Source organism: Cynoglossus semilaevis, chromosome 9, assembly GCF_000523025.1.
Source record: "Cynoglossus semilaevis isolate Cse_v1.0 chromosome 9, Cse_v1.0, whole genome shotgun sequence".
Classification (NCBI taxonomy): Eukaryota; Metazoa; Chordata; class Actinopteri; order Pleuronectiformes; family Cynoglossidae; genus Cynoglossus; species Cynoglossus semilaevis.
The window spans coordinates 5,630,766-5,643,692 of NC_024315.1; the positions used below are offsets into that span (position 1 = coordinate 5,630,766).

Consider the following 12,927-nt stretch of genomic DNA (forward strand, 5'->3'; position numbering starts at 1 on the left):
CCTTAAAATACTTAGCTATGTCCATTTTTGTTGTTAAATTTCAGAAAAAATATACTTTTTTGGTTTGTCACCTTTTGATCACAGTATAATACTATACCTATAATTTCCTGAAGTAATCTCCGGAAAAAAAAGTTTCTCAAAAATGACTAAAAATGCACTCATTTGCCTTAAAATACTTAGCTATGTCAATTGTTGTTGTTAAAATTCAGAAAAAACATACTTTTTTGGTACGCCAACTTTTGATCACAGTATAATACTATACCAATAATTTTCTGAATAACTCTCCGGAAAGAAAAGTTTCTTCAGAATGACATTGAAGAGATAACAAATTTCAGGTTCTCTGTTAAACCTTACTCCTTCTGCTGTAGTGTAGTGTAGGTGAGGACCGTGTTTGCAGGGTGTGTTAACCGCTGTTAAACTGACAGTTTGTGGTTTACTGGCTCTCAAACATTCACACTGTCAAGTCTTTGTGTGACCCTGTTTTGACAGAACAAACAATTCAGAGAAGTAAAGCAGTGTCTAGAACAAAAACATGTCAGTGAACCTACCGCATTTATTTTGACCCCCATTTTTAAAACCTGACCACAGGCTTTTAGTGTCACATACATGCTCTTGCTTACTTTTTGAAAACAAGTTTTTGTTTTAATTTGGTTCACTGACACAGTTGGAAAAAAATAACTTTCTTTCTTTGCTTTGCAGAGGGAACGACCTGGAGTACTGATAGCTCCACCAGAACCAGCAGCTGGCTGGTGCTGAGGAATCTGACACCACAAGTTTGTACTTTGTGTTACTGCAAACATGCAATTAAATTTCCCTTCTAGGTGTAATATTAGAAGAAAAAAAGAATTATAGTTGTAACAATGTTTTACTTCTGTGTTTTAGATTGATGGCTCAACTCTGCGGACCCTGTGCATGCAGCATGGCCCCCTCATCACATTCCACCTCAACCTGACACAGGGGAACGCCGTGGTACGCTACAGCTCTAAGGACGAAGCAGCCAAAGCCCAGAAGTCTCTGCACATGTAAGACACAGCAGAACCAAGATATACTACTATTACTACTACTACTACTACTACTACTACTAATAATAATAATAATTTAATTTTTTTGAGGCTGATATATTTACTGTTTTTCCTGTCAGGTGTGTGCTTGGAAACACCACTATTCTGGCAGAGTTTGCCGGAGAGGAAGAGGTGACCCGCTTCTTTGCACAAGGTCAGTCACTAGGGGCAAACACCACTAGCTGGCAGGCCAACCCAGGAACCAATCAGAATCGAATGGGAGGGGCTGCGCAGTCCCACTCCATTGGCCAATGGAGCAGCGGCGGCGGAGGAAAGGCCAGCGGCGGCGACCTGCTATGGGGTGGGGTGCCGCAATACTCCAGCCTGTGGGGTCCGCCCAGTGGAGATGACGCCCGTGTAATCGGGAGCCCAACCCCCATCAACACCCTGCTGCCTGGAGATCTACTGAGTGGGGAGTCCATGTAGGATGATGCCACCTCACACTAACAACCGACCAACACCGTGTCACTGAAGCCAACGGTGGTAGGTAGGATGAAAACAAAAAAAAAAACAAGCAAAGAAAAGAATAAGAACAGGAGCAAAACCCAAGCAAATCATGTGGTGATAATCAGTATCATTTGAAAACTATTTTGAACTGTGAATTTTGTAATTCAGAGGGTAAAGGAGTCACTACAACAGACTGCAGACTCCACTCCTTCTGTTTTACTTTCGTTTTATTTTTCTTTAGTTCATTTCTTTCAATGAAAAAAAACAGCATTTTTTTCTCCATTGGGTATTTTTCAAAATATCAAACAAACTGAAATGAGACATAACACAATGAAACCTTTTAAGTATTTTTTAAATTGTGTTTTTTGCATTAGTATATACATGACCTTGTTTGTGAAGTGTGTTTAGGAGAAGCAATCAAAGCTGCCATCTGAGACTTTCCCTCCAAATGAAAAGAGAAATCATCCCAAAACAAGACTTTAACACAACCATTCCCAGCATGCCCATGGCCAACGCTCTGGTTCAGAAACTGTTACATTATTTTCTGTTGACATTGATTTCACAGCACTAATATTAGCCTTAAGTGCTCTCTGGCCCGGGTCTTTCTCATGCCACCTTTTTCCGTTTGTTTTGTATCTGAAGAAACAGCTGAAGTCTTGCACACTTTCACCTCTGAGCCAGCAAGTGGTACAGGACACGATTGGAGACCACCTCTGTCACTGGGCAGTTAGAAGGCCTGGCCATGTGACTGGCCCTACCAATCATGAGCTTAACTATTTAATTTGTCTTCTCAAAGGGATTGCTCAGCTTTTCATTTTTCTCTTGTTCTTTCTTGAAGACTCAGATCCAAGCGCAATTTTTGATATCCGTCACGTCCTATAAGCTGAGATTGTTGTGTCTCCGTTGTCATACATGACTCTCTGTGTCCAGTGGCACCCAATCATTGACACCTGCAAGTTTTCATCTGGTCACCTTTGACCTTTTTTTTATCGTCGTTTGTTGTGAAGCCCAGCGCTTTGTGTGATCAGCCAGTTTTTCGGGAAGCGGGGGGAGAAAACTACCAATTTTCACCTTTGCTTGACAGTTCATTGTGCAATATACACCAGAGACTTGACTTCCGTCCACACCTGATGTCCATTGGAGCTGGTTTCTCATGAAACTTCTATCCCTCTTTTTTCACTGTTGCTTTTTGCAGCAAAAGGAACTCAAAACACCTTTACTCCCCTCTTCCCCCCGCAGCCCCCTTTTCATAATTTGGATTCCCTCCAGGCTGCCAATACCCCTGGATACTGTTGGGAAAACTTTGCAAAGAGGAAGAAACAGCTTTTGAAGAGTGCTCGCAGCGAACTGTACAGAAGAGTGAAACAGCGTACAGGAGCGATGCACACTTCCTCTCTGCGTGCCACAGCCACACCCAACAGAGACTGAATCCACAGCGGGATTGGACGGTTCTGGGTATCTGGCACAAAACCAAATAAGAGGGAGTTTCTCCTAATGCAGTAGACCTACGAGTGTTCCTTGCATTTGGTACTGTATAAACAAATGAGACTTTTATCAATTCAAAGGGTTTTATCATAGCACTTACAAGGAGCAAAATGGCTTCAACTGCAATCCAATAAATCAAAAAAAAAAAGAGCAGCAGCAAAAACTTCAACGACAAAAACTTCTGCTCTTCTGTACTGTATCCATTTCTTGGAAATGTGACGGACATTGTTCCTCTGGTAGCAGGTTGAAGGGAAACTAAAAATGTATCATTGGACTTCTGGGAGGAAAAAACCACAGTTTGATGTTTTCCTCCCTCTTCTTTGAACTTTATCAAAGTGGATATCACTGTTACTCCAAATGTTTAGCCTTGTTCTCTTTGGAGGCACTAGACTCGCAACATCAGCTGTCTCTGACACCTGATGGCCACTCAGCCGGTCGGTCAGTCAGTGGGTGAGTAAGAGCGGGGTGGAGGAGGTGGAGTGTCCGCCGAGCGCGTCTCCATCCTGCTCCTCTGGGTGGTCAAGTGTCTACCCCAGGTCGACAAGTAAGCATCTCCTCCAACTGGAAAAATCATGGCTACCTGCCACGGACGGCCCACCACTGCTCCACCCTGCTGCCGTCCTGCCCCCATCTCTCAGTTCTTTCGACACAAAGATCACTTTAGCTGGAAGATGTTATTGTCGTATTTCTGGAATTTTTGCCAGTGTACTTTTGTTTTAAAAAGGTCATTATGACCTTGATTCTGTTCAGTGTGTTCTGTTTGTCTACATGCAGTGGTCTACACTATAGTGGCCGCTGAATTAGCCCTTCACTGTTCATGTGCAGAAACACTCTGGTCAGAGGTGCCTCTGTATGTTCATCCTGTGTATTGAATGCAAAACGAGGATCAATACTACAGATTGTTATTGATTGTCTATTTGTTTTTGGGGTTTTTTTGTTTGTTTGTTTTTTTTCTTGTTTTGTTTTGTTTTGTTTTTTTTTTACTGATCATGCTTTGGTGTTTGACAGTATTCTGTAGTACTTCCAGGTAGTATCTCAAGATGTGTTTTAAAAAATACAGGGTGTGGGTGTTTGTCGCTCCAAGCTGCTCCACCTGTCAGCAGGCTGTCCCCCCTTGCCCTTTGCCTAGCTGCTACGCTATAACCTTCTCCTCCACATTAACTAGACCCAGTAGCCCCCCCCCCTTTGACCAGTCACCAACAGGCACTCGTATCTGTTTCTATGCAAAAGACTAGAGGCTGACCTGGGAATGAGCATCCGTCTCAAACCCTACCACTCGTCCCCCGTCGTGCTTTTTCCTTGTCAGCACCTCAGAACGGCCACACGTTTCTGTAAAGTCGTGCCGCGCCGCCACAACACTGTCACGTTAACAAAGTGTGAAAACGTCAACAGTGAAGGGCCTTTTCTCTCTGTGCTGAAGACGTTTCTGTCCAGCGTGATCTCAGGGTAGGGGAGTTGACGTTACTTACTAAGTTTGAGATGCAGCTCTCTGTGTCTGTCCTTTCTACTGTGAGAGCAAAGTCTTAAATTCAAAACGGCCATTCGTGCAGCAGTATGTACAGACCTCATGCCTTTGTCTTAATCCTAATTGGAAGGGGGAAAGGCGTATTCAGACCATTTCCTCCAATGGTGGCCTGTAGATTCTACCTGGAGGCCTGTTATTGCCTGTTAAATATGCCAACATAATGTGCCAATGAGATAAAAAAAACTGTTTTGTCATACTGTGTCTTAGAAGACAGCACTTCTGTTCCCTCATTGGAGGAGTTTGATAACCTTAGCAGAGGGTTCAGAGGGGGACAGGAGGGATCAAACACATGGACGACAGCATCCCACCCTGAAATGACTGAGATTTTTTTTTTTTTATGCTTTTATGGGGAATGCCTCATGCTAAGGAGAAAATCTACTCAGTTGGGGGTTCCAGTTTGCTACAGTGCACAGTTGCTGATGGGTAATCCCGGGTACATATTTTTTTAAAACCAAAAATGAAATTGCATTTAAACGTCATTTTTATGAAGTTTGACATAAAAATCTTAAAAAATGCTTAAAAAATCTAAATGAAAAAAAAAAAAAGATCTATAATATGTTAAAGCTCTGCACTTATAGCTGAAACATCTCCGGTCCTCAGCGTCTACTACCACCATCTAAAGGAGTAGACGAGTGGCCGGGGTGCCTTTTTGTGGATGCTGTATTTATCTTTGTTTTAATGTTTGTGTCCCGCTCAAAGCGGGACCCACTGAACTGTACATTTCCACAGACCCAGATGGCTTGGGCCCACTGTATCAGCCTGACTCCCCTCACTCTGCATCAGCAAGGGGGGAGCGGCACATTTCAAGAGGTACAAAGTCTTAAAGAAACATGACGAAAAAAAAAAAAGAATACCAATAAAGAAGAAAACGGGAAAAGGCTACCTTTCAGGGCTCGCAGTCCTGCAGCACACAAGCAAAAATCACTAATGCCTGTTTCTGTAACTGCCTTGATCCAAGCTCAGACAGACCCAATAGCCGAGGACCTCCCAGCATCCTGTACTAACTGGAGAACCCTGACAGTGAAGGGGGTTTTTCCCATGCTGCACCAGCATTGAGGGGCTCTCCTCTCCACAGCTCTCTTTGACGTAACAGTATATAATGTATGTAAAGAGTACAGATAAACGATATGTAGACAATGATCACGGTGTGTCGTCACCACCTCTCTCTGACTTCTTGGATCGTAACCTCCGAAACGTTTTCGTTTGAAAGAAAGGTCTTTGTTTCAACACAACAGAGAAGAAGAAAAAAAAGAAAAAAAAAGCAATATGTATTTTCCCCGCAAATAAGTGACACAAAAGGAGAATAAATTTGGTCTGGGGGTGTAAACTTGTGATACTTGATTTGACTGACAGCTGCATCTTTGTCCTAAGGAGCTGGTTATGCACGTTCTGATTTTACAGGCATATTGCAGTACTTTGAAGTGCTGGTGCTGTAAATATGTGTTTGTGTTGTTAATTTCCCTGTCAAGAAGAAGAAGCTCCGCCCGAATCAGCTGTTTGATGATTATTTTACCCAGATGATGGAAAAAAAAAAACACATTAACATATCAAAACAAAATGAAATGTTGAACGCAAATACTTGAATCATGGGGCGCCAATAACGTAATGTGAAGTCAGTGATTTTTTTTTTGGTTCTCCATCTGACATGTATACGTAGAGGCTTTTAGAGAATATCACAAATGTTTTGAGTTACAAATATTAAATCTGATAGACAGAAAAATGCAAAAGTCGTCTTGGACGCCTGCTTGAAATGCGTGTATGATTGTGTGCGTGAGATGCGGCGTGGGGCCCGGCGCCCGCCGTTTTTGTTCGCATTCTGTCTGATCTGTCCCGACCCTCGTTTGTCCCCGTCGTTCTGTCCAAATCTGTTCCAATGGACGTTGTTATTATCTTCTAACGTTGCACTGAGTGTCTTCGACCCCTCACACAGCTAATCGTAGAGAAACGACTCCAAGTATGGAGGGGAGATGGTGACAATTCATGTGTACATGTTTACTCAAGGACTTAATGGATCTTTGTTTTTATTTCTGTAAAAAAAATTATCTACCTTATAGTGGCTTTTATTGTGGAATAATCCAGTACAAGGTTTGTCATTGGGTATTGCACCATTTTGTTCCACCTTTACAGAAAAGGAGAAAAAAATTACAAAAAAATGTAAAAAAAAAAAAAATTACAAAAGCAGAAAATAGGGGTTTAAAAAAAAAAGAACTGTTGCCATAGATAGCTGTAGAAGCACTAGTAATCCCTGTGTTAACTTCACGTGGAAATGGAAAGGGATACAACTGTTGGAGAAGAGTTTGTTCAAAGACTCATTTCAGAGGTGCCTATATTTTCTGTTCACTTTTGTGCAAAAAGCCACACGTCGTTTACAAGCATTTCATTTGTCTGAAGTACAACGGATATAGGAGTTTATACCAGGAATGTTGCATAAAGAGGTCAAAATTCTCATCTTCCATCAAATGTACGGACATGAAAAATCTTGCAAAAGGAAGTTTTTATGCTACTTTCAGAACTCTGGGATCGATCCTTGTCGCGTCATGCTTCAGTGTTCATTTGTTTTCCTCTCCCACCGTGTGCACAGACTTTCTGTATGTACCCAGTTGTGACTTTGTGTTTTTCCTGTAAGCACCGTCCTTTGCTTACTCTCTTGCACACTCATAAAAGATGTGGATTTTTGTCTCAGGAAGGCCAGGGTTCCAGATCCCAACTCCTTCATTTGTAGTTTTAATGTTTATATGGAAAAAAAGAAGCAACTGAAAACAATGAAACTCCAAGAAAGCACTGAAGGATTAACAGAATATAATGAACCGTTGTTTTCTTTTTTTTATGACTAAAATTCAATGATGTTCGTAGCAATTTACATATTTACCAAATAAGACTGAGAATCAACTTTGAAAAAGTGGAGTGCTTTACATGTGAAATCTTAAGTGGAAATGCTTTACATTTGAACAACATCGATGTTTTTTGATTGTCAAAAAAGATGCATTCGTTGTATTTGATGCTGTTCAGTTTCCATCGTGTCAACTAGGAGCATCGTGCAAGAAGTTGTGGTTGTTTTTGTTTTTTTTAATCATCTCTCCTGTCTGTTAACACGTCTGTCTGTAACGACAAGTTTTCAGTAGCTGAGAGATTTTCCTCATGTGAAGAAGGTTGGTTTTGCAGGGGCTGTTGAAGTTGAGAAATTGAAGCTGTTTCGTTTTTTGTTTTGTCTAAAAAGGATCATGATCTATGCACAAGCGGGAGGGAGGAGTCCACAGGCTGCTGCGGTAAACTGTGGCTGTTTGTCGGCTCACTCTGGGGTTCAGGGTTCAATGTGAGGTTGTTCTTGTTTTTGTCTCTAGCTCAGATGTCCACTTCCCCTAAGCCCCCTCTCCCTTCCTCAATGCACCCCATCCTCCCCTCCCAACCCTGTCATCGTCACCACCGTCAGTCAAATGTTGTCGCAACACTTCAGATTGCGTTGTTATGCTGTGTAATCCTTAACCAATGAGAGCTTGTCCTTCTGCTAAAGCACTGTGGGTTGTACTGAAAAAAAGCCCATGACTTTCAAGGCTGTCTCTTTGTAAGGGAGGGGCTGTGAGGGGTGAGGGGGGTGGGGGGGGGGGGACTCTGCCTTTCTCTTTACTTTGAAAAAAAAAAAAGCATTAAGGAATAATGTCTGTAACTCAAATACAAAGTTGTGGCTTTTAAATGTCGTTCTTTTTTTTCCTCCTCATAGAATGTGATTGTTAAGGACATGCACCAGAAAAAAAATGTTTCCATTTCTGATGGAGCTTCTTTCGGACTATATTAATAAAATACGAATTTTCTTGGCTGTTACTTGGCGACAGTATTCTTTTTAACTCTACTTGCGCTGTGAAATTACACGTCAGTGAAATGTACGCAGTGTTATACGTTTAAAAAAAATAGTAGTCAATGAGGCGGCGTAAATGAAGTAAAACATTTCTACTTGTGTAAAGAGGCATTTTTAAATGTTCCCGGGGCAACTGTATCTTAATTTTAAGTAATGTATTAACCAAGTTGAGCTCCTGTAAATGTTTGTGTTGCCTTTAGCCTCATGGTGGTAGCTGTCCTGCTGTTTTTTTCTAACTATTTTAGAAATATGTTTAGAAATTAATTTTAATTGTTTTCATGGTGATTTTATCCATCTGTGACCAACTGTCGGCTAACTTTAGCTTTTATTGCAAATGTTTGAGTTAGCCGCCAGCTCATTTTTATAGCTATGTCGCAATGTTTTTAGCCACTTTTAGCTGTTTAGTTAATTTTTTTTGGCTGGGTTTAAACAATATGTGCTAATATACCTACATTTTCTGCAATTTTAGGTCTCATTTGTATGAAAAACAAAACAAAATTACTTTGTTTTTCATGTAAATAAATGCACCTTTAATCGTAATCCAGTTTTAAACTTTTAAACAAAAGGAAATTGAGGGAAATCGTTTACAACACTGAACAAGAGGCTTGAGATCCTTTTTCCTTGAAAGAACTTAAAAAAAAAACTTAACTGTACTTAACTAAAGTAAAAAGAGCTAAAGATAGGGAAATATAATCAATGTACCACAACCTAGCAATTTTTTAAAAAAATACCAAAATAAGTATGTGGGAATAGGGCATAAAAAATAGCTTAAAATGTACAATAAGATAAATAAAAGTTGACCCAACGACAACTTCTAAGTTATCGTCAGGGCCTGCTATCAGCTGACTTAAAAAAATGCTTAGAATATGGTTGAAAAAAGTCTGCTGAAAGAGTGCAGTCATGGTCCAAACTCTAAGGGGAAGTTGCGTAGTTGTTTCTGAGTCTACATCCTGGGTCCTCGGACCCCGGTCGGGATTTCGTAATGGTTCTGAGGGCAGGATTTGTTCACAGAGCAGTTCCTGTACTCAGAAGATTCCGCTTCCTCCAGTTGTTTGAAGGCCGGTTTTGGGCTCTGGGGTTTCATGGCGACCATCTCCTCGTAAATAGGGCCTGGGGACAGTGACCTCACTTCTTGGCGGATGCCTTTTCTGCCCTGACAGTGATAAAAAAAAGAGAGGAGAACAAATCAGTGCTGGGTACAAATGAGGTGCAATTTCCTGTGTGGCTGAATATTTTTTATTTTTTTTGAATAGTTTTCTCACACCATCCTGTTAGCTCAGAGGCATGTGATACAGACACAGTGTGAAGTCAGTCAAGTGTGAAGTAGTATGCAGGTTTCACTACCTTCCTCTGTGAACGTTTAAGGAAAACATGCTGACAGCTGACAGGCGGTTATGAAACTGCTGCGGTTTTGTGGTTAGCAGCAGAGGAACATCACTGACACGCTTTTGACAAGCAGGTGTTCACAGAAAAGCTGTGCTTCAGTATCCACCCCCAGGCAACAACCAGGTCGCTGAACCCCGTGTCAAATGTTAACTGACCTTACAAATCACCACAGACCCGATGGAGAGGAGGAGGAGGAGGAGGAGCACTGTAGCTGAGGAGAGGGCGTAAAGCAGGGTGGAGTAAGTGGAGCAGCTGCAGGTATCATCTGTGGAAGAGGAGGAGAGAAATGATGAGGAGGAGGACACAAACACTGTAGTATTTTTCTGCCACTGCGTGGTATTTTTCAGTGTCACTAAAGACACTGCAGTCACTCCCAACAGTCACTGGGCGAAGGCGGGTTGTCCCTGGACAGTCGTATAGAGATGAGTATTCACACTCACATTCACACCAAATAATCAATGAAGTGTAAATAATTCACCCTAATCCTGTATGTTTTTGGACAGTGGGAGGAAACCAGAGTACATGGAGAAACACGCCCGCCCCCCACACACAGGTAGAACATGCAAACTCCATACATCAGTATCAAACCTGTGACCATCATGCTGTAAGGCAAGAACACTAACTGCCCGCCCACCATGCGGCCTGTGTTGATTTTATTTTCACAGGGAAAAATCAAGATCCTCAGTGATTTGAACAACAGCTACACCATGTGACCGCAGTCTGCTGTCCACCAGGGCTTCAACCGCCACCGTCCACAGTAAGGTGTGACCCTCTGGTCCTGCTTTGTTTTTCACCCACCTTTCACTGACACAAAGAACACTTGTCTGCCCAGACTGGAGCTGGTCTCAGATCTGCCGTGCAGCAGCAGCTGACAGCTGTACAGGCCACTATCCTCCGCCTGCAGCTGCTGCAGCGTGAGGCTGTAGGCGATGCCTCTGGGGCCAGGCTCCGTGGACAGCTGGACCCTGTCGGGCGGAAGCCAAGTGGAGGACAAAGATGAAGTGCTGCCGTGCTGATGCTGTGAGTGGTACAACATCTCCACAGGAGCCTGGCCCTGCTGCCGTTTCAGACTGACCCCCTCCACTGCCAGGCCCTCGTGGTTCACAGGCAGACAGGGGAGAACAGCCGATCCCCCGACACATGTCTCCACCAGCCCCATGTCCAGTGACCCGGGAGCGTCTCCAGAGGGGAAAGGAAATAGAGACTGAGTAATGGACTGAAGGCATTCATTCAGAAATATGAAAAACCTTTGAAAACAACCGTATTCAGAAAGAAGACGCCCCATTTTCTTTTATAATTTTTACATTTTCTGTTTTGATTTTGTGAGTTTAAAGAAACACTGCTTTCAGTGATGGCTGAGCAGAACTGGAACAAATGATATTTTGAAGTTTCACTTCTGCTCTAAATTTAGTCCATATTTAGTTGTGGTGGTCTCACCTGATTGACGCTACAGTCAACAGGTAAGAGTCAGGGCCACCCTTCATCACAGGGTCAGATTACAACAAACAGCCAACAAAGGCAGAAATATGAAAATAGGGTCAGGGTCAGAGTTAGGGTCAGGGTTAGGGTCAGGGTCAGTGTCCTACCAACAGGCAGAAATATATAAACATAGTACATAAAATTAAAAAGACAAAAAACACCCACCAGCAGTAACCAGGAGGAAGAACTCTGTGGTTCCACGGATACGTAGGTCAGTGGAGGTCGGGTTGTAGATGTAAAACGTACAGTAGTATCTGTCTGTGTCTGTGACCTTCAGCTCAGACAGGGTCACGTTCACCTCCCTGACGCTGGGGTCTCCACTGACACTGAAGCGCCTCTGGTCATCATCACTGTCCGTGCTGAAGTCCTCCTGGGTGTGCATGAACATGACCTTCGTGTTCTGAAGCCAGCTGCGTTCCAGGGCAACAGCAAAAGGAGCAGGGTTGGTTTGTTCAACGACACAAGGCAGAACTACAGATTCTCCTTCATGTCTCTCCAGGAACTGGATGTCACTGTGCACTGGATAAGATAAAAAAAAAGCCTGTGTGTTACACATGATCCACCGTCGGCCTTTTAGACAAATCTAATATGTTTTAACTGGTGTAACGGCACTTTTTAAAAATATATATTTTAAAGGCAACTTAAAAAATGTGTTTAATAGATATATTCTTTAAAAATAAAAGGCACATTTTTAATTTGTAATACATTTTTTAATTTATTTACATTTATTTTATTGTAAATGTAATTTCATCTCATCTCAAAACTGCCTCGTTAGGAAAGTCGTGCCAGTAGGTGGGAAAAATATTTTTTTCATGTGACTTAGTCACTCAAATCCAACTTCTTTTCAAATTAGTGTCTTCGAACTTTTTGACTTTGACAGAATTTCTTGCCCAGAAACCTTAAATACTATGTTGTTTTAATAATAATAATTTGCAGTATTATTAGTATAAAAAATAAATAAATATGTAAAAATAAATCCCATGTTTGTTAGTGATTTGAAAACTGTGATGTTGGAGTTGAAGTGAAAACATTTGAAGTATGAGAAAGAAGGAGAATCCTAGTTTTGTCCGAGGACAATCAGATTTATTTATATTATTGTATTTGAGATTTTATGTGACATTAAATCCCTATGTCATTACTACAAAATCACAACAGAATCTGGAGATGGAGCATCATGTTGAACTTACCAAAACCAATGAGGGTGACAGACCAGAGAGTCCAGAAAGAAGCCAGGAGCTGGGGGCCAGTCATCTTCTACACTGGCAGCAGACACTACAGGGAGTCTGCAGTGAAGCGACGAACCATGACAACCTACAAAACACCTCTGGGTGTAGATGGCTGCCTATTAATGAAACCAAGAAGAACTCCACTAAGCTCCACCTTCTCGAACAAGAGGAAGCTGAAACAAAGCAACAACAGTGACGAATGGATCAACATATGGTAATAACCATTAAAAAATCCCTACTGAAAAAGACATTTTTTTAAAAAGTTGGGTTTTTTTTATTTATTTTTTTTTGCAGTGGCCATCATCTCTTTCTCTGTCTCAATCATTATGTTTTTGACTGTATTATGTTTTAAATGACAAAGAAAAATGTGGAAGCACACAGGGGAAGTTATTACACCACTTGTCTGAAAAGGATGTGGGTGCTGTGAAGAGATCATTTACATAATCTTGCATTTTAAGGCATGTT

General features: G+C 41.8%; 2 protein-coding genes and 2 long non-coding RNA genes across 5 annotated transcripts in view; 3 read left to right on the forward strand and 1 right to left on the reverse strand.

The window, feature by feature from the left end:
• Positions 1-8,337, forward strand: part of tnrc6c2 (trinucleotide repeat containing adaptor 6C2) — a 39,804-nt gene extending 31,467 nt beyond the window's left edge. For both annotated transcript variants that reach the window (XM_008316732.3, XM_008316733.3), the window contains 3 exons: positions 700-773; positions 883-1,022; positions 1,142-8,337. In XM_008316732.3, the coding sequence (XP_008314954.1) occupies positions 700-773; positions 883-1,022; positions 1,142-1,487 (560 nt within the window). In that variant the 3' untranslated portion in view covers positions 1,488-8,337. The remainder of the gene's footprint in view (positions 1-699; positions 774-882; positions 1,023-1,141) is intronic.
• A 540-nt stretch (positions 8,338-8,877) lies between these two features.
• cd7al (cd7 antigen-like) lies at positions 8,878-12,564 on the reverse strand. The gene is made up of 5 exons (XM_008316731.3): positions 12,424-12,564; positions 11,402-11,755; positions 10,556-10,936; positions 9,913-10,022; positions 8,878-9,524 (listed from the first exon to the last, which is right to left on the reverse strand). Exons 1-5 carry the CDS (start codon positions 12,485-12,487, stop codon positions 9,315-9,317), a joined length of 1,119 nt encoding a protein of 372 aa, XP_008314953.1. The 5' UTR covers positions 12,488-12,564; the 3' UTR covers positions 8,878-9,314.
• On the forward strand, positions 10,012-10,731 carry LOC107988997 (uncharacterized). The gene is made up of 3 exons (XR_001760481.2): positions 10,012-10,310; positions 10,423-10,514; positions 10,590-10,731. It is a non-coding gene; the product is annotated as an uncharacterized LOC107988997 (long non-coding RNA).
• On the forward strand, positions 11,471-12,710 carry LOC112487444 (uncharacterized). The gene is made up of 2 exons (XR_003050508.1): positions 11,471-11,678; positions 12,392-12,710. It is a non-coding gene; the product is annotated as an uncharacterized LOC112487444 (long non-coding RNA).
• The last annotated feature ends 217 nt before the right edge of the window (positions 12,711-12,927 follow it).

What these genes read in the sequence shown, in the direction of transcription:
- cd7al (XM_008316731.3), bottom strand. Translation starts at nt 12,487, where the DNA reads ATGACTGGCCCCCAGCTCCTGGCTTCTTTCTGGACTCTCTGGTCTGTC. An exon ending in TGTCACCCTCATTGGTTTTG is followed by an intron (nt 11,756 to 12,423) that starts GTAAGTTCAACA and finishes TATCTTATCCAG; the next exon opens with TGCACAGTGACATCCAGTTC. An exon ending in CTTCCTCCTGGTTACTGCTG is followed by an intron (nt 10,937 to 11,401) that starts GTGGGTGTTTTT and finishes TCCCCTCTGGAG; the next exon opens with ACGCTCCCGGGTCACTGGAC.